Source organism: Stegodyphus dumicola, chromosome 4 (genome assembly GCF_044657685.1).
Source record: "Stegodyphus dumicola isolate Sdum_Otavi_A_Nest chromosome 4, ASM4465768v1".
Taxonomy (NCBI): domain Eukaryota; kingdom Metazoa; phylum Arthropoda; class Arachnida; order Araneae; family Eresidae; genus Stegodyphus; species Stegodyphus dumicola.
The window spans coordinates 134,031,379-134,052,899 of record NC_140771.1 but is presented as its reverse complement, the minus strand read 5'-3'; the positions used below and the strand labels follow the sequence as shown (position 1 = coordinate 134,052,899).

Sequence of the window (21,521 nt, the reverse complement as noted above, 5' to 3'; positions counted from 1 at the left end):
AAATGCAGCTTTGTAGAATGCAAATTTTTGCATTCTCTACTGTTGAGCAAATTCATATTTCTGAAGAATTGCAGTACTTTTTAATCAGCTGGCAGATTTCACAGTCCCATAATAATTCCTTACAACAATAATAATAATAAGAAAAGCACTCATTGTTCCAAGAAGAAACACTAATGATGAACAAGCTCTAATAAAATTTAAAGGTGGAAATCAGTGCTCTCTATTCAATCTATTGCATGTGCATGCATACCTAAATTGCCATAAAACTGCATATTTTCACGACAGCATGTGTTGCATATTTTGTTGACTTACTGCATTACCACATAAATACTTTTCAGGGAATGCAGATAATCATAAAATGCCCCCAATTTGTTTGTGAAAAAGGTCTTGTTTAGCAAAAACCTGCGCATGTGACTTTAAAAAAAAAAAAAAAAAAATCTGATGTGTACGCCGCATGACTTCCTTGTGCAGAATATTAAATTATACGCATTTATTTTTCTGTATTTCATTTAAACGCATTGGATTGAATTAAATCTACTTTGTCGATATCGCATGAACCACAATAGAATAAATGCACTCTTTAAAATTCACTATATTTGTTTACCACAGCGACACTCTGGCTCTAGCTTCACTTAATAGCGTTACATTTTGTTCATATTATAAATCAGAATGCATATAAATTTATATCATTTGAAGAATTATCTAATCATTGCCACATGTTCTATTCAAATACGATACTAAATCTAAAACGCTGTATGAAAGAAATTAAGGAAACAAAAGAGAAACAGTTTTTTACAGACGATTCAGTATTTTTCATTCAATTAATTCAGTTCTCACTTCCCGACAAGGCAAAAATACATAAAAACACAAAATATCTATATTAAAAATTACGAATTAAATCTTAAACACTTATTTCCTCCAATAAATTCCAAAATGGATTAAGCATGATTTAATTCGCAATAATAAAAGAAGGCACTATCTTTGTTGTTGCGAAGCTTAGTTTCTCTAGATTGGCAACAAATCCGCTATTTTACCAAGTTTGAAATGTAAACAAACGTGTCCGCCATCTCAAAATTCATTAGACTTAGCTGCACTTAAATAACTTTTAAATTGTTGATAACTCCACAAATATTGCATGCAGATTTACTAAAGGCATAAACTTTGACCGGAAGATAAGAACAAAATAATTCAATCGCTTTTAAAGTAAAAAACGTACAACTTACAAACGTATAAGAATAAAGAAACTGAGATCACTGAGCCGGTTTACAAAGTGGATATATATATATATACATATATTTATATGTGTTTGGTGTGGCCAATTACAATTAAAATATGAGGTGCACATCTACATGTTATAGCAGACCTATATATAAAATTTTAACATTTTGAGGCTACTTGTTTTCGAGTTACGTGAGATACGTACGTACGTACGGATGCCATGAAAACTTCTCTTTAGAATTCATTTTAAATCAGTTTTATAATCTTTTTGGGGAAAAGAGTCTTTTATTCTGTCCTTGCGTACGGATGTCATGCAAAACCATCATTAAATTGCATTCGATAGTATTCAAAATGGATATTTTCGTTGAAATATGATGCTTAAAATTTTTGCAATTACAATACTTCCTTTTTACTTCGTACAAGGTAGTAAAAAAGGCCCTCCCTTTGTTTGTGTATGTATAGCCCTGTACTAATAATGATACTGTACCATTATTATTATATTTGTAAGACAACTAGGCAGAGACCAAAAATAAAATACATATACAAAAAAAAAAAAAAAAAAAAAAAAAAAAATCTGAAAGTTTTCAGATTTCAAATTACGTCCAAAGGGGCGTTTTTTAAACGTTTTATGTGTTACTTTTATTTATGAAATATCATGTTCTTCGCACTTAGGCCATAAATTTCAGTTCAATAGCAATGTCGCAAAATAATTTTAAATTGAGCCTATCTAGAATTTTTGATACACAGTTATGTGAGCTGGAGATAAAAAGTTTTTTTTTTCCCCGTAGATTGTTGCCATTGCTCGCTTTCAAATCGTTGAGTTTGTTACTAAAAAATTTGTTAAAAGTTTTACTAAATATGAAATCGATAATAAAACGAATTCCAAATTTCAAATTTGGGCTTCCACATGCCCATATTTGCAGTAGGATTACGTCATTCAAATTTCGCTAGCTCTATGTACTGTTGTTTTATCACAATGCAAGAAAAATGCATACATTTATGTAGATTTTTTATTATTTAATTTCATCAAATATAATGCAAGACTAATATTTGGTGGCAACAGTTTGAAAAGTGAAACGGACATTTATAGTTATTCAATGAGAAATCGCAAAACAAAAACAATAGTCCTTCAGGGTCGAATCCCCTTTGGACTAATAAATTCCGAAGAAATTGTTTAATAATGTTGTAGTATTTGTGGGAGATTTGATTGCTAAATATTATATATTTGTTTTTCTTAAATTCAAAGGTAAGGAAGATTAAAAAAGTTGTAGGAAATAAATCATAGACAGTTTATAAAAGCATCTGGGAATATTTTGTAGAAAACCTCTGTACATGCAAATTTTTTAACCACGTCTGTGAATCATGGAGCAATACTTTAATAAAAATTGGGTTTCTCTTGAGGTGGTAGAAAAAATGATGTTTCAGGTGGTGTTTTGGAGGAAAATCTTTACATAAAGTTATAAATATGAAATTTTTTAATTTTTAAAAGATATTATGAGGATTGTTTTACATTAGAAAATATCAAGGGAAAGTTGGAAAAAGGTCACAGTGCAGTAAATGCCTCCAAGCAGTTTTGAATATTCCAGACTTTGAGTAGCATTTGAAATCAGTGGAATGTATTTGTATGCAAGGGTTGCCTTACCTCTGTTTCAGGGCATAAAGATAGTTTTTCTTAGCTGTAACAATAAATATTAGTGGTATATCTTAATTGCTCATCTTATGAATAGTCCTTCTAGCAAAAGAACATGGGCATATGTTAACAATCTGTGGCAAGAAATTTATGACAAGATAGACTATAATGGACTCAATGCCAAAACTCTTGTAATCAAAGTTTATTGATTCAAACCTCAATATAATACATGTTTGTGTCATATACGTACACGTATAACTGATATACTTTTTACAGGTGCAAATTAATTCACTCTGCGTTCAGCTTCTAGATAGTGTTTTATCAGGTGAGAAAAATATTGCATACGACTGTGAGAATATGTTTAAAGTAATTAAGATGTGCTTGTAATAAGATCTTAATGAGGAGAGGTATTATAATAAAAGGGTGTGTACTAAGTTGCAGGTGCTAAAAAAAAAGATTATGAATAACATACGACATTGCATCAAATTTTTTAAATGTGTTGTTTCATAATGTAGATGAAGATTTGTCCGTGAATTAATTATCTTGCAATGCAAGAACAATTAAAGCAATTGCATCAAGCGCCTGTTTATATATTTTATTGTTGGTATTCTTCAAGCACAGTCCAAATTTTTTGCTTAATTATTAAACTTTTTCATATTGTTAAAAGTGTTTAGGGAAAGGTTACAAATTTTTGCTTGTTGCTTTCAAAATTTTTACTGCTGTTATTAATAAATATAATATTTATCAATAAAAATTTTCTGATGATAAACTGAATATTATATTTTTCGATATTTGTAATGGACAAAGTTTCAATATATATGTATTTCTGTTTTTTTCTGAAATTTTAATTTCTAATATTCTTTTGATAGTGTATACTTCACGAATGAGAATTTTATTCTTTTTAGGGTGACTTAGATGTTGCTGTTGGGTTTCGCAAAGTATTAGATTGCATAGCTGAATCAAAAAAGCTTGTAGTCGGTCATAATATGTTACTTGATATTATGCATGTAATGGACCAATTCTTTCATCCTTTACCAGAGGTAACATTTTTAATGTGTTTTATTTGATTAATAACAAAAGTACATTTTTTGTAAATTATTCATAATCTTGCTGGGGAAAGCTATTTAATGTTTAATCCGTACTGTTGAAACAGTGGTATGTTTTAAAGCAGTGTAATTAATAGTTGTCAGGAACCAGTAAAAATAACTTTTTAATGATGTCATTTTTCATTAGGCCTTTGTGTGAGTTAAGAGAAAAGGAAAATATTTACTAGTTATTAATGTGCATATATGTATAGATATATATGTATGTGTTTATAAGGTAGTCAAAAAAGTTAACTGAGATTTAGAAAAATTCATTAAAACAGAAAAAATAAAAAGCATAGAGTGTAGTTTTGTGAAACAATTTTTTGATTTTGACAAAAGAAGAAGTATTTAATTAAAATTTTCACTACCAACAAAGAATTTTGTTCCATATTGAAAATAATAACCATGAGTAGAACAGTATTCGGAATATTATACAAGGGTGACTATGGTTTGGATGTAACCAGAATTTCACATTACAGTCAAAAGTCTTTAATCCGGACTCGTCGGGACTTCAGCTATTCCGGATTATTGATTTTTCCGGATTATAGATCATCAGTTTAAATCTGGTAAGATGGCATGCAGAAATTATACAATTAAAAATATGAAATCATGATTTATGAAATAAAGAGCAATTGCGATCTAAAGAGTATCAAAATTTAATAAATTAAAAAAAAAAAAAAAGCTTAATATTTATTTGTTTACTTTATTAAACATTTCTTTCAATGCACGCATGCATAAAGCATACATTACACATAGTCAAAATTAGAAAATTGCAACCAGAAAACTATTTTATGCGTATTCGTGATATTTATAATGACAAGGAAATTGATTTAAATCATATCGGAGTACATCGAGATGAAACACTACATTTAGTAAGGAATTATAAGCCGAATAAAATAAAAACATCTGCCCTGAAGATGAGCATAGTGCTGACAGATCAACTTCCAGTTCCAGTTCATTGCACACCGCGACGTTCCCCCGCAGAGCAGCGTGAAATTGATAAACAGATTTCGGAATAGTTAGAGAAACAAATCACCTCTCTGTCACATTCTTCATGCCTTTATCCATTTTTTGCAGCAATTCCACTTTTTGTTTAATGGACATTGAAACTTGCTTTCACTTTGTAGATCCTTTGGCAGCTCCAAAATCGGAAATTCTATTTGACATAATCGAAAGTTCAAGCTTACTTTTATAAAATTGCTCTAACAGTCTGCAAAAAATAAGCCGGATCGAATTCGAAGATCAAGGAACAACGCAATCTGAAATAATGCGACTGAAATAGATAATTAGATAATTTTAGCTTAGCTTTTACAGTTGGCTATACATTAAACGCACATGCGTAAAGGCATATACGCATACATAGACGCATTATGCGTTTACGCATGCACAGAAAGTTTATAGCTTTTAGGTCCGGATTATGGACGTCCTTATTAAAGACTTTTGACTGTATTTACTTTCTCAAATCCTTTATTTCCACATTTATGAAGTTTAAACTCATTGTATTTCCCAAATTTTGTTTTAAAATATCAATAGAAATAAAATCTGAGATACAATCTTAGAATCTTTACAAATAGATATTAGTAGTAGCTACTGATCTTCTGAAAGGATGTTTTTGCCAGAGAATTAGAAACACATTCCATAGTATTCATGAGAAGGAGGAAGCACTGTATGGACACACGACTGTAGCTTACTTCCAAAGGCCTAAAACATTGGTGCTGTCTAATGTAGGTGCTGTCTAATCTAGGTGAGCTCATTGTCCCAAATGAAAGAGGGTATTTGGAGAATGTCTTGTCTTCATGATAGTTTCATGTATTGCAAAATTATTCTTCTAGTTCTTTCTTCCCCCTTCCTACTGTGTGCTACAGTATGGTTATGTACTCCAGCTGATCTTCTTTCTTATTTTTGTATTTCTGGAAACAGTTTTATAAACTGGAAACCTTTCTGCTTTTGCTGTTAAATGTTTTATATATTCTTTAATTTAAATAATGAAATTTTTTATTGGCACCTGACAACAACATTCAAATGGATGCTGGAATCAGAAGTAAATATGGGAGTGGCTGCGAAAGAAGACTACAGGGGTGAAATAATTAGTGTCTGATAAACAAAACAAATGTTTAAGAGATTTTTTTTTTTTTCCTGTATATTGCAGTACCTCCATTCGCTACAGCTGTGAAGGATTAAAATTTTTGTAAACATGCTGCATGGGAAATTCATCAGAAAGTGTGGCAATCTGAAAAAAAGACATTTTACTTGCATTATATCCAGGAGTTACAACAAAATGAAAGAACCCTTGATGGCATTATGAGAAAAACAAGGTTGAAAGCGTTTATATTGTCTTTTATGGTATCTTTCATTTTTTTTGGACCCTCAGGGCTCACTTTAGTGAGTATAGGTGTTGCAATCCCTGTACTCACTAAACAGTATTCGGAATATTATACAAGGTATAATATTCCGAGGTATACCCTAGCCCTTTAGGGGATCATCTTCTTGGTGAGACCATGTCACAATCCTGGAGTGTCAGTGATCTATCCTCTTTTCTGTCTCCTCTCCTCTGAGCTGAAGCTTTTTTCCTTCCATTCTCCCTTGTGGTTTTCCTCTTTGGAGGTTGGGACTCATCATGAGAGACTGGAACAGCCCTTGTCTGTAGTTTTTGAGCCCACTTGTTTGTTGCGCGTGGAGACCTGTGCTGCTGGAAAGGATGGTCCTGGTAGTTGAGGGGCGAGGTACTGTCCTCAATACACTGCTTTGGCCTTTGCTGCAGCTAAATGGGTGGCACAGTGTTGTCCTCAGGGGTGTCAATCGGCTGGTCCATGTGTCAGTGGCTTGGGGATAGGCTCTCGGAAGTACCTGCTTTCGGGAAAGCTGACTGTGGGGCTTCAGTTTGTGTATAGGTTCAGCTAGCCCTAACACAGAAATCTGTGTTCCCTTTTTGGGCTCCATGGTGGGTGTGGTGGTTGGAACCGAATAATTTCCTTCTTTATGGCTAATTCTAAAATATATTTAATTCAAGACTTTGAAGTCAATCACGTTGCTCCGAGTTCCAGTTCTGAAAAATCTACTGTTAAAAATGTATGTACTGATGCAAGTGCGAATACGCCTAACAAATGTCCCCGTTTCATTGTTATCTCTAGTCCTTCTGACAAGCTGCAAAAGATGTCTCCTTTTGTAATAAATAAATGCATTCATTCTTTTATTGGCGAGCCAAGAAATATAAAGCGTCTCTGCTCTGGAGACTTGCTTATTGGCACAACTTCGGTGACCTAGTCTGCTTTCTTATTTCAAGTAACCAAACTTGGGCAAGCGAATGTCACTGTAACAGCACATAAGACTTTGAATTTTTGTTGCGGTGTAATCTTCGGAAGTCAACTTTCTGTATATTCCCGAAGAAGAGATAGCATCTGAGCTGTCTGACCAAAATGTCTGTGATGTTAAGCGGATCAAGATGCATAAGGAAGGTCAGTTGATCGATATGAAACACGCGATCCTGACCTTTAACTCTCCTGATTTGCCTAAGAATATTAAGGCCAGATACCTAAATCGTCATGTAAGACTTTATATTCCAAACTTTTTTTGCGATGCTTTCAATGTCAACGCTTCAGCCATTCTAAGATGTCTTGTCATTTCAATCTCACATGTGCCCGATGCTCACAGATTGGTCATGATTATGATAATTGTATCGCTGTGTTTTTGTGTATAAATTGCAAGGGAGGACACCCAGCATTTTCTTGCTTGTGCCCAAAATGAAAATGGTGGATTCAGATAGTATGGAAGTAGAAGAGGGTTTAGAAGTTCCCTAGCATCTACTTAAATGAAAAACTAAAAAGCAGCACAGAAAGAACAAACATCAATCATAATAGCCACCCTCATCTCATGGAACTGTTGCGGTTTCCACCAAAGTTTGCTTGACATCAAAGCTATAATCAATGCTTATCATTCTGTGTGCTTAGCAATACAGGAAACAAATCGAAACCAGAACAACAAGCAAACTTCGGAGGTTCTCTCTGCTCAGGAAAGAAAATCTTGCAGGTGAGTGTGCCAGTAGAGGTGTAGGCCTCAGTAGACTATTCATCAAATGCACTTTCTTTGATGACATCCCTCCAAGTTGTCGCTGCTGAACAAATTTTCATATTGTAGTTTCAGTCGTTTTTCTGTATTTGCCTCCAAATGAGCACATTGTTCAGTAAGATTTAAATGGTCTCATAGAGTAGCTGCCTGAGCCCTTTATCATAATAGGGGATTTTAATGGCCATAGTCCGCTCTGGGGAAGTAAAGACAGAAATTCCTGAATAATGGGCAGGATACATATTTCCATGAGCCTTCAAGGACATTCCACGCTCTCGACTTCGCCATCTGTTCACCATCTTTGTTGCCATTCATTATTCCATTTTTGTATCTCTTGCATGAAGAGGAGCAAACCCCATATCGAGATCCCCTGGGTTCCTACTTGATAGGGCAGACTGGGAACTCTTCTCTTCCACTGCAGAGAACATGGTAGAAGATGTGCATATCGATGATGTAGTTGAAGCAGCTACCAATACTATTATTCAGGCAGCTATGCTCTCCATCCTTCATCTCTCATCAGGAAAAATGCTAAAGTATTCAAAACTATGGTGAAATTGTGACTGTCGTGAAGCACTGAAAAAAAAACAAAAAAAGCATGGGGAATTTTTCACAGATACCCTACTTTGCGAAACCTTATAGCATTTAAAAGAGCCAAAGCAAGTGCACTAAAAGTAAGAAGGCAAAGCCTGAGGGATTCCTGGATTTCATATGTGTTGTCAATAACATCCTGTACTCCTCTACGCATAGTAAGCGGGTTTGGGAAAGAGTTAAAAAAGCATGTGGAATATATAAAGACCACTCACTTTCCTTTTTGGATAAAGATGGCTGAGTGACTAGCTCCACGAATACTATTGGTGAGACATTTGCTGTCGTTTCTTCCAGCAGAAATTACTCACCTGCTTTTCTTTCTATCAAGCAACACTCTGAAAGAAATCCCATCGCTTTCAACTCTTCCAACTTTGAGCCTTATAATAGAGATTTTACTATGCTAGAGTTAAAGAGCGCTTTGTTGCAGACTCATAGGTCTTGTCAGGGTGTTGATAGTGTGTATTATGAAATGCTGAAGCATCTGTCCTATAAATCCCTGACTGCCCTTTTCACTCTTTACAGCAGGGTGTGGAAAGAGCGAAATTTTACCAGTACATGGAGGAGAGCTGTTGTGATTCCTATTGCTAAGCCAGGGAAAGACCTGAGAAATCCCTTGAACTATTGGCCAATTACCTTTACTAGTTGCATATGCAAACTGTTTGAAAAAATAGTAAACAGCCGCTTAGTCAATTTCTTGGAGAAGAATAATATAAATTTCACCTTATCAAACCGGTTTTCGAAAGGGAAGACCAAGGATATATAGCATGCTCCTTTTGGAGACATCTATTCATAGAGCTTTTGTAAGAAGAAATCATCTTGTCTTAATTTTCTTTGATGTAGACAAACCTTATGATAAGGCATGAAGATATGGTATACTTTGTGACCTTCATTATAGTGGCTTACATGGCAACTTACCATTTTTCATTCAGAATTTTTTGGAAGCTAGAACTTTTCAAGTAAGGATTGACTGTCTTTTGTCAGAAGTTTTCAAAAATAAAAGTGTGTGCCTGAAGTGCACTGTGTGCTTAGTGTAACCCTCTTCAGCCTAAAAATAAACTCTGTATTAAAACAACTTCATCCCACCATTTCAGGATCTTTTTATGCTGATGACTTACAAATTAGCTGTCAAGGTGCAGATATGAGACATGTAGAGAGGCAGCTCCAGATCGCTTTGAACAGGATCCAGGAAAGGGCAAACAAACAAGGATTTACGTTTTTGAAACAGAAGACTGTGTGCATTTTTGTAGAAAGCAAGGTCTCCATCCTGAGCCTGAATTATATCTCAATAGGTCAAGATTCCAGTTGCACTTGAAGTAAAATTTTCAGGGGTGATTTTGTTCGACCGAAAAGTGACTTTTCTTTCTCATGTCCTAAAACTGAGAAAGAAGTGTACAAAAATTTCAATTATTTTGAAAGTCTTGGTGAACACATCCTGGGGTGCAGAGCGTTGCCCTATGCTTCGCATTTACAGATCTCGTTTGCTCTAGACTGGACTACGGCTCTGGTGTTTGTGAATCCGCTCAGTCTTTAGTGTTGTTAAAACTAGACCCTGTTCATCATCAAGCTCTGTGGATTTGTTCTGGAGCTTTCAGGACATCTGTCTTTATGTTGACTTTTACGAACCATCACTCCATTTGAGGTGTGAGGAATTGTCTCTTTTACAGTATTTTAATATATTGTCTCAATCTGACCATCCTTATAAACTGTGTTTACTTGATAATAGCTGTGACCTTTTATTTGAAGCATGTCCATCCTGTGTGCCTTCTTTTCCTGTTAGAATTCATCCTCTCATTGAAGAATTCTGCCTGTCTGATATGTTCACACAGGCAGTACAGCATTTTGAAATCCCACCTTGGGAAAATAAACAAATCCAGCTTCTTGATATTTTCCACAGTTAAAAACAACCACTAATGAGATCATCCACAGACAAATTTTTGCTGAGCACAGGTATAGCACAGGTATAGCAGTTATCTTTATATATATGGATGGATCTAAGTCAACTTGTCATGTTGGGATGTCATTTATAATTGGTGACCTAATGGAGGGCAGACATTTACACGATGCTTCCTTGGTCTTAACCTCCAAACTGACTGCCATATATTATCCATTTTTCTACATCTCAATGCTACGCCGTAGAAAATTCATAATATTTACAGACCTACAATGCACTGAAAGCTTTAGCATCTTTTTCCAGCACTGAGAATCCTGTGATAGTAGATGTACTCAAGTTGAATATAAACTTAACAGGTCGTGGATATGATATTCTGTACTGCTGGGTGCCCAGACATACAGGAATAAAGGGTAATGAGAAGGCAGACATCTCAGTGAAATCTGTTGTTGAACTGTCCGGTCGGCTCATTTCTTTCAGAGATATTGGTCATGTCATCAAACAAGGGATCTTAAAAAAGTGGCAGCTACTTTGGGACTTCCAATCTTGTTACAAGTTAAGAACAGTGAAGCCTAAAATAGAGCTTTGGGATTCTACTAGAAATCGTAAGGAGGAAGTTCTTTTGACTCTGCTTTGAATAGATCACACTACAGTGACACATAACTATCTACTAAAAGCTGAGAATGAGCCTAATTGTCCAAATTGTAATGTTTGTCTGTCAGTCCATTACATTTTAATTGAGTGCCAATATTTTAATAGTCTTCGTCAGAAGTATTTTAATAGCTGCGACCAGCCTTTCGACTGTTTAATTGGAAGAGAGGTCAATATGAATTTGTTTCAGTGCCCTGAAGGAAACAGGTCTCTATTATTTAATTTGATTTTGTCTTGAGATTTTATGTTAGAATATTAATGCTATGTATTTTAAAGCATCAGATGTGTTATGATTTTATATCTGTACTGCATATATCATTAACTGAATCTTATTCAGCATTTCATCACACCATTTCATTATCTTACTACTTGCCTCGATTTTATAAGTGTGTTGTTATTTTTAAGCTTTTTTTCTTTATCTAACATATGTACAATAGTTTGTAAGTTGAATGATGAATCCTGTATTTGGCATATATGGCCTTTAGAGCTTTGCTCCAGAAATCCATTACCACCACAGCCACCATTTTCTTTGGCTACTTACAATATTAAACTAACTTTAATGCTAGTTAAGAGCATGAATTCATTAAATGAGTGGAACAATAACAGTCTACGAAACTAAGGTATTGACTTGCCTAAAGTATCAAAGAGCAACAATGAAAACTTTCAGAGTGCTTTTTTTTATCTCTTTAAATATTAATAAGGAGGACCGTTAATGCAGTGGCTTGCGCATCACACAGCAGCACCACAGGTCCGGGGTTCGACCTGTGCAGCAAGTGGCCACTCAAAATGCATGGCAATCTGAAAGTCCCATCAAGTTCGTGATAGGGGAAGAGGAATGGGAGCCAGTACTCTGTTTGGGTATTTTCCCTCAAAATTGAGGCAGACCAGCACAGTTAGCGCAGCAGGACTATACTTGTAGGACCAATGGTGATTTTCTGCTATCCCGCCCACTTCTAAATTTAACTGTGCTAAAGTCTTAATGAAGAAAGGCATTATGATAAAGGATACAAGCTAAGCTGCAGTTGGTGAAAAAGACAATTGTGCCTGGCAGATGACATTGAAACAATCATTCTTGCTTGAGGACTTTTTATGACATTCAGAACAAGCCTACTGGTGATAATTTTTCATTTTTTTAATAAGAATGCAAATTATTTAGATATTTCTGCCATGAATTTTAAAATATTATAAAATAATCCTGTATTTAAATAGCACCATATCCATAATATTTCTTCAGGCTAAAATTGTTGTTATTTTGAGTAATAACTTTTATTAGCTGGTAAAAATTTTTATACTGCTGAGCTCATGTGAATTGTGTATTATGTAAATTAGTCAGTATGAAAATCAAATATTAGTGCGTTTGTAATAAAAATTTATTATATATTACTTTTTGTTTGGAAAGTGATACATCTTGAGGGAAAGTACAGAAGTATTGACTATGGGTTTTATTTATTGCAAAATGAAATACTTATTATTTTCATACTTTACAGAGCTTTCATCTTAATTTATTATTATTATTTATTTTATTATTATTATTATTATTATTATTATTATTATTATTTTTTCCATGTAGGATTTGCAAGAATTCAAACAGATGTTGCGATTAACATTTCCTCATATTTTAGATACAAAACACATGGCATCTAGTGAAAAATTCCGTGTGAGTACTGGATGTTTTATATTAATAAACTTTAGTTTTATGCTTGAATAACATATATATTCAAACAAATTTTATTATTTTTTATTTAATATGTTTTGTAGATAAAAATGATTTAATATATAAAGAATTATTTATGAATTTGGCCAAAATAAATCCCTTCATATGATAAAACTAATTAATGTAACATAGACAATGAAACATTGCTTGATGTTTCATTACCTGTGTTGCATTAATCATTGGTTTTTAATGTTATTTGCATGGGGATTTAGTGAAGACATTTATAATAGTACTGAATTACGGCAGGAATTGGCTCATATGAATCCTCTACCTGATCGGGTTATATAGTGGGTGCATCCATAAAGTAACCACACAAAAAACTAAATGCTAAAATTAAAAAGAGAAAGAATAAACAACTATATATTTAGGAAGAGTGATATCTCAACTTTTGTTAAAGCCAATTCAGACTGGTTATTTTGTTGTTTGTGTATGAAAAGAGTCATTTTCATTTACTGAAATGACATTGTAAAAAAAATGCTTCAAAGTGGAACAACATTAAATATTGTCACAGATTAGGTAAATCTGCTACTAGATGCATCTTTAACAAGAAAGCGAGTTTGGTGTAACCACTTTAAATGTGCGCATGAAAGCACTGAAAGTGAACCAAAGATAGGGCACCCTTCAACTTCAAAGAATAAGGAAAATATAAAGAAAATTCTTTAAATTTATTCACCATGAAATTGCCCCTGAAAAATCAATCAATTAGTCAGCATTTTTACGATTAAGAAACAGGATAAGGGGAGTTAGGAAGGAACGTTTTAGACAATGGGTTTTGATTCTTGTGATTTCTTTTATGCTATGTTGCTAAGCTCCATACACAATGTTGCTAAGCCAGCCCCACCGAATTGTACAAAATACCTTGTTAAGCATTAAATTGTAGTGATAAATCACTCACCATTTTCTCCCAACTTATCACCAGCTGATTTTTCCCTTTATTCCGAAACTTAATATGGCCATAAAATTAGAGATTTGAAAACCTCTCATATTAAATCAAAAGTTATGCCTATTTTGCAAACAGTTAGTTCCAACGCCTATAAACAATGTTTCGATGACCTGAAGAAACATTGGAAAAATTGCATAGACTCCTGGTGATTATTTTGAAAGAGATAAATTTATTTCAGGGTTAGTAATCTTTCTTATTTATAAAAAAATATCTTATTATACTATGGGCTTACCTTTATATGCCCTAGAATATTATTAATAAATACATATAAGTAAGCCATTACATTATGGTCACTTCACCTAGAGCAATGAGCTCGCTCGGAGAAAAAATCACTGGCACACATGTGGTTAATGCTGAGAAGTGGCACATTTAGTGGAAATGGCGCATGCAGCTTTTGTGAGTACTTATCAGAAGTGGTATGTGGATGGTGAAACAACAAGTCACTGGCTAGTGGTTTGTCAGCCAGGCCACATTTATTCCAGAGAAGAGCGGAGACTATTATGCATTGTTTGCCATGATTGAAGTGCTTCAATGACCGAAACCAGTAACAGCTGCAACAGTGGCAACATAGATGGTGTGTCTCAACAGACAGTTCAGTGCACACTGCTGCATGTGGGCCTTCGCAGCCACTCCTGAATAGTGGCCCTGTGCTGATGGCATGCAGTTGGCAGCAGCGCCTGGACCAATGAACATGGGCATTGGGCCATAGAAGAATGGAAGAAAGTCGTCTAGTCCGACAAATCTCATTTTCTGTTCGATCAAGTTGATTGGCGAGTGCGAATCCACCAATTTCCAGTGGAAACCCTGCACCCGGTTGCACAGTTGGCCAGATACTAGGTGGTGACAGCAGTATTATAGTGTGCACAATGTTTTCAGAGGGTACATTAGGACCCATCATTCTCATAGAACTATCCTTGACATTTGTGTGCTATGTAAACGTTATTGCAGATTAGGTGCACCCGTTCATGGTAACAGTATTCCCAGCAGATGGTGACGTTTACCATTAATGTAATGCACCATGTCATAAGGGCTGAATCGTCAAAGAGTGATTGGAGGAACATTTGGTGAGTTGTGCTGCCATGCTACTGTCTTCCAACATGCGAGAATTGCAGGACCAGTTGGTGAGTGCCTGGTATCAGATACCTCAGACTACCCATCAGCATCTTATTGAATCCAATGCCTTGCCATTTGTTGACGGCTTTGAGAGTAAAAGGTGATTCTACTTTATATTTAACCAGGTGATCATAATGTAATGGTGCTTCAGTGTATATATTATATATATATATGTGTGTGTGTGTGTATCTTGAAATATGCTCAAATTAGCCTCGTCACTAATTAAGATAAAGTAACATGCCGAACAAAGTCAAACAACAAAAGCCAGCATTATATTTGAAAATTTTCACAGGACTAGTGTCGATGATTTTACCGAGCCATCAAAACTAGTCCTAGGAAAATTTGCAAATTTAATGCTTTCTTTTAGTGTTTGACTTTTAAGTTAATAGTCTCTTTACTTTTTCTTCCAAAATAGATGCATGAATTTGAAAAGTGTTATCAGTAGCTTTAAACAGTAATACACGTATATATATATATCATATTGTTGTAGTAATGATTGCATTGTTAAGATCCATAATGAAGTGCAAACTTAACAACCGAGACAAATTAAATATTTCTTTTTATTTCAGTTTACGTTTGCGGCCACAGTTCACTTAGCACTCTAACCGTGCCTATTTCAAGCATTTTACATTTTTGATAACTTTGCAATAAGAAGAGAAGCAGCAGTCTATCTAGTAGGGTTCGTATGGTCCTTAAGAGCCCTTAAGTTTTTTAGAATCGATTTTTGGTCCTTAAAAGTCCTTAATTTTGGCCAAAATCAGCAGAAGGTCCTTAATTTTTTAAGCATGTGAAATTTCTGTCTGTTTTTACGACTGCCATTTCGAGTGTGAATTAGCAGTTTGGAGGTATATTTTTGGCGATTTACTGATAAATATGGTTATTTGAATGAGTTATGATTTGTTCCTATTTCTAATACTCGAGTTTCTGAGCAAGAAGTGAAACAAGTATTTCGAAATTGTTTCACTTTTTCTAATGAATAGCTCTTAAACAACTTTTTGCTTTTGGGGATGTGAATTCTTTTATTGAACAGCTCTAAATTTGGCGACTAATCAACATTTTGGCAATTTTTAAGATCAGTTTCTATACAAAATTTTAAATTCCAAGATCTGGGAGTTTTTCGACAATTTTTTTTAAACATTCTAACATTGATAATTATCATTAAAATACTGGTAATGTATAGAAATTATATTTAAAAAGGAACATATTAATTAAAAATATCTCTTTTTAATTTTTTCATAATAAGAGTTTTCTCATGTAATTGTCTCAGAGTATTCAGAATTTTCAGAATAGGCATCATTTTTCTCTATAAAATTAACTTCACATTTTTTCTGTCTGATTTTTTTTTTCTTTAAAATATTTCTGGCTGTTTGCTGTTGCAAAATTGGTAGGGGTAATTTTTTCTTCAGGACATTAGACATTGCAACTTGAAGAAGGATGCAACTTGGAAAGTTTAGAAGTATTAGAAGGCAAGATTTATAGACCCACGATTCCAGAAGATTTTAGAAAAATGTGACAAAATGAAAAATGTCTCTATGGTATTAACATGCAATCGATGTATTTTACAGAAAGTTTGCGATGAATTTCTTACTTTTTGGAGAATGTCTGAAAGAACAATGGAAATACGAGGGCTATCCAGAAAGTAGATTACGTTTTGGAATAAAAAAATAAACAAAGTATAGGAAACAAATTTTATTATATACAGATGAAAGCCACACTCAAATACTACTTTTCTACATAGTCACCATACAAATTAAGGCATTTATCGTAGCGATGTACGAGCTTGGAAATTCCTTCGTCGAAAAATTCGGCCGCCTGCGCCTTCAACCACTTCGTTACCTCTTCTTGCCTTCCATCTTGCACAAAACTTGTGGTAACCAAGCTTTTCGCTGATGATTTCGTGCAACAAACTTCGCGAAATTTGTGGAAAACTCAAAGAAAGTTCCGTTATTGTGAAATTTCGATTTTCACGGACTTTAGCATCGACTTTTTCGAGAAGTTCGGCGGTCACTATGCTGGGTCTCCCACTTCGATCTTCGTCTTGAACATTGGTTCGGCCATTTTGAAATCTTATGACCCACTGACGCACTCCACCTTCAGTGATAATGTTGTCCCCATACACTTCACGAAGCTGCCGATAGATTTCTATCGGTTTACAGTTTTTTGCAGTCAGAAACCTTATTACTGAGCGCACCTTGCAGCTCGCGGGATTTTCAATTAACGCAGACATTTCAAACCGTCACAGTATTTGAACGGAGCACAGCACGAACCTCTCACTAGCACGGCTAGATGCAGACTGAGCTGCGCAACGCTCTGACCCCAAGATGGCCGCGCTAGCCCCGCCCCTAGCGGACACAGACGGAAACGTAATCTACTTCCTGGATGGCCCTCGTATAATATTTGAATGTTTTACTTCTGATACTAGAATCTTTATCTTAACATGCTTATCTTCCCTTTATTTTCCCTACTTTTCACTAGACACTATGGAAAATATTAAAAATGCTTCTAATCTTATCACATGGCCAGGCATAATAGAAAGGAATTTTTTGATTAATAAAAAAATTGAAAACTGGCAATTCATCTAATATGTCTTAATGCATCATACACAGGTCTGACGCTAGGCATTTTCCCACCTGGTGCAATCACATGGAATATTAAACTTATCTCTTCAGATCCTAAATTTTGCCGACTAGTGCCTCTCTAAATTCTGCTTTCAGTGCCTGCTCTAAATTCTAAACGTATTGCCATTTCTACATTCTCCTGCTTGGTGTATCACTAAATTCTAAAAATTCTGCCACACCAGCTCTGTAACCTTACCTTACCGTATATATTTCATATTTCTTCTGAATGTACATATTGTTGCGCCTTTTTATTCTTCTGACACCAGTTGTTACGTTATTTTCTTCCTTCACATTCGTACGGGGTTCGTGGAGATTTGGAGTGAATAACGATGACGCTACTTGATGAAATATCAAAACACACTTTATTTACAATATTAATCAGGACAACTCCAAAACACTTTTACAGTCATCGAAGATCTATTATAAACACGCTGGAACAATCAGCAACACAGCCTTCATCACACTGTCAGGCAATAATGATGGAGACAGCTTCACTGCAAAGCATCAGAGTACAGCTCCCGACATTGCTGGATCGTTTTCGGAATTTCTCGTACTCTCGAGACTCTCCACGCTACAACTCGCGATGCACTCGACGACACACAGAGCATGGCTCCCGACTCTTCAGTTCAGTCGTTCCCGGAGCTCAACATGCTCTCTCGATGTTGCACTAACCGTGATACACTAAGAGACTCCTTCGGTGAACTCGACGACCCAGTTGGCACTCGCTGGCTGGCTGTCAACTTGATCGACTCCGCAGGGATTGACTCGCTAGACAAGACACCAACTCGATACTAAGTAACTCAGACTCTAGACGAGGCACAAACAATCGTCTTCTCGACGAGGTACACTGTGAGACACTCCCTGACTACGGACCAGCAGGGTTTATATAGCTTTCGGCTTCCGTTCGAGAACATTCTGGGCTAAACCGGTAAGAATTCGTTCCAGAAGGTTCTCCATCAGTCCATGGCATATCACCAATTTTGTCGCCAAATGGGGGATTTCTTGCAAAATGTGGCAACCCTGCCTTCCCATTCCATTTTATGGCAACCCTAAAACTGTTTTGCAGCGAAGCCATCTCACCGCGCCTTGACATTTCGTAACAATATTACTTAGGCAGTTTGTAAACTGAGGCTTCTGGTGTGTAAGACAGAGTGTGTTTGTAATCTCCGCTTGCTCTCTGCATTAGTTCCTGCCACCTCTGATAATTTGTAACTTTTTGTCTTTGCATTATGGCTGCTGACATTTGAATTTGTTATGATGATAGAATTACTGATCCAGCTTAAATTAAAATTACATTGTATTGTCTTTGACCACTAGTCCACATTTTGTTTTTGTTTGAATTTGTTCTTGTTTTTTTGTTTGAATTTGATTGTTAATTACATCACCACAAACTGTAATTGAATTGGTTGCCTTTAAGTTCTTTTTAAATAAGAGGTTTATTTAAACCTTTGTCTGACTTTGTAGTTATTTTGAGACATAGTGATAACTTGCTTCATGTCTGTCGGGAGTTTTTGGACTATTTAGCTTTTACCAGGTCAAGTAAGCCCTAATAGGTACATTGTGGAGAGGTTGACAAGTTAGGAGATAAAGCATGCAGAAACTAGTGAGAACATTGGTTTGCATATTAAAATAATTTTCTAATTCTTAGTAAAGATGCTTAAAGAGAAGGAAATCAATATAAATTGGACAAAATGTCTGGTCAGGCTTCAAATTAAAAAGATGCATAAATATTCAGAACCAAGCCCTTGGCACCGCTTTAACATGGTATGGGTGAAAGGACACTCCGACAACGAAGGGAATGACGTCGCAGACCGACTGGCTAATGAGGCTGCCAACAACATCCACGCTCAAACTATAAGTGCCCCTACCCCCGTCTCACACCTCAAGAAAACTCTGCGTAACATCTGTAAAGAAAAGTGGCAAGAAGAATGGAATAGTGGCGACACAGGGAGAAGGACGTATAACTTCCTACCAAAGGTAGACACGGAACGTCTTATAACAATAGCCCCACTGACACAGTACATAACGGGTCATGGCCCATTTCCATCTTATTTTATGCGTCATGGCATTTCAGCATCTGACAATTGTGTGTGGCATGCTAGGTTCTCCCGAGCACTATCTATTTGACTGCAGTCTAACAACAAACCACCACTTACCACATCCAACGAATGATAGAACACTTTACTATCGTTTCATAATCAAACACCCGCCAGCTATAAGGAGCATCTGCGCAGTTGTACAGCAAATCAACGCCCTAGGGCAAGACATTTGCGAGCCACAGTAGTATGGTATTGCAGACAATGTACTCAACTATTAGATATTCGCAGTATGTACACATTCTGTAATACACATTCCACATTCAATTTCGAGCCTCGTGTTAACATCTGCTTTCAATAGCCACCAACTTGCAGATATAATGTTACTGGCATGTTTATCAGTGTAAAGCACTGGGCACCCAATGGAATGATGTGTTATCGTAAATCGAAATATATAATATCCGTACAATGCACGAATGTAGTGTATGCAACGAAATATGTAATTCATGCAACAGAAGCCCCTAATGAAAGTATGTACATTATGTATTATGGGAACTGAGCATATTTCCGCACAGCACTACTGCTTTACGCACACCTTACTATGTCTTATATGTTTCCTCTGAGTGTAATATTTGCATTTATGTGCTCTACGTGTTTCCATATGTATTCTATGTGTCATGATATGTATTTTCGTGTGTGTTTCTATGTCTTTATGTTACGTAATTACGAGTGTGTTTTTATGCTTTTACGTTTAATTTTGTATATCTATGTGTTTCAGCTTATATGAATGTTTTAGTGTTTTAATGCTATCCTTTATATTCTTTCTAAGTTACTTTGTGTTATTAACAACGTCCTATGTAAAAACTACCCGACATCTAGCCCCTGTATGGCCATGTAAACTCCTGGTGCAGCCTCACGGGGCTCCAGCGAGTTGCTTCTTCGAGATAGTGGAGGACGTGGGACATATGCCTGTTTACCTATGTTATACGTCAGGCGTCCCCGTCCTCCGTCACCCGTCACCTGTATACTGTTAGTGCAAACCATCAAAGTCTTTTATAATATGAAACAACATAAGCAAAAATAATGTATGAGCTACATGTATTTTTCTAGATACATTTAACAAAACCTAAAAAATGGTAAATAAATAAAAAAATTATAAGGTGCTCTATAGAACAGGTAAGGCTTCACTGATATAGTAATTATTTTAATGATTGCAAACAATTGTGAATATGTGCTGCAAAGAAGGGATTAAATATTACATTTTCTACAATTATTGATAGTTTCATGTAAAAATAATAACATGGGTCTTGTCTTTTGTCATTTGATTTAAAAATTTTTCTGTTTGGCATTTTGGAATGTATGTAAGCAGTATTTATGATAATGAATCTTAAAATTGCTATAAGAATTGTTTCCAGTTAAAAAATTTGCTCTAACCAGTTATGAAAATCTCCTGTTTAGATAAGCAAAGCCATTTCAAATTGTAGTTTCTTTATTCATAGTTAACCTTTAAAGTAGTAATGAAGTAATCATTTTATTGATGTATAATAGGCTGATGTTTTTTAATATAAAAGGAGAAGTAACAACTAACTTTTTAAAGATATCTCTTTTTTTTAATGAAGAAATTATGGTAAAAATTGAAATATTTTTATATTATCACTTTTATTGCTATTGTTTTTTAGTACAATTGTTATTGTTACTTCATCCACTTCTCAAAAATGCTTGTTGAATAATTAAATATTTATTTTACTTAGCAAGATTGTCATTAAACCTGAATTAATTCCAATTAATACTTAATTAAAATTATATAATACATATTTGATAAAAAGGAATGCCAAAAAATTGCTCATTATGTTCTTGTTTTTAGTCATTTTTTGAAACCACACACCTTTTTGAACTCTTCAAGCAGTTGCAAGGGAAAGCTTTTGATATGCCAAAAGTTGGTAAGTTTGTTTAGATTTATTAATTTGTCAATTTC

The 21,521-nt window shown here is 35.0% G+C and overlaps 1 protein-coding gene across 2 annotated transcripts in view; it reads left to right on the top strand.

Annotated features, from left to right (window-relative positions):
* LOC118193043 (poly(A)-specific ribonuclease PARN-like) overlaps window positions 1-21,521 on the top strand; it is a 125,999-nt gene that overhangs the window by 62,416 nt on the left and 42,062 nt on the right. For both annotated transcript variants that reach the window (XM_035364082.2, XM_035364083.2), the window contains 3 exons: window positions 3,754-3,888; window positions 12,693-12,779; window positions 21,411-21,486. In XM_035364082.2, coding sequence (XP_035219973.1) covers window positions 3,754-3,888; window positions 12,693-12,779; window positions 21,411-21,486 — 298 coding nt within the window. The remainder of the gene's footprint in view (window positions 1-3,753; window positions 3,889-12,692; window positions 12,780-21,410; window positions 21,487-21,521) is intronic.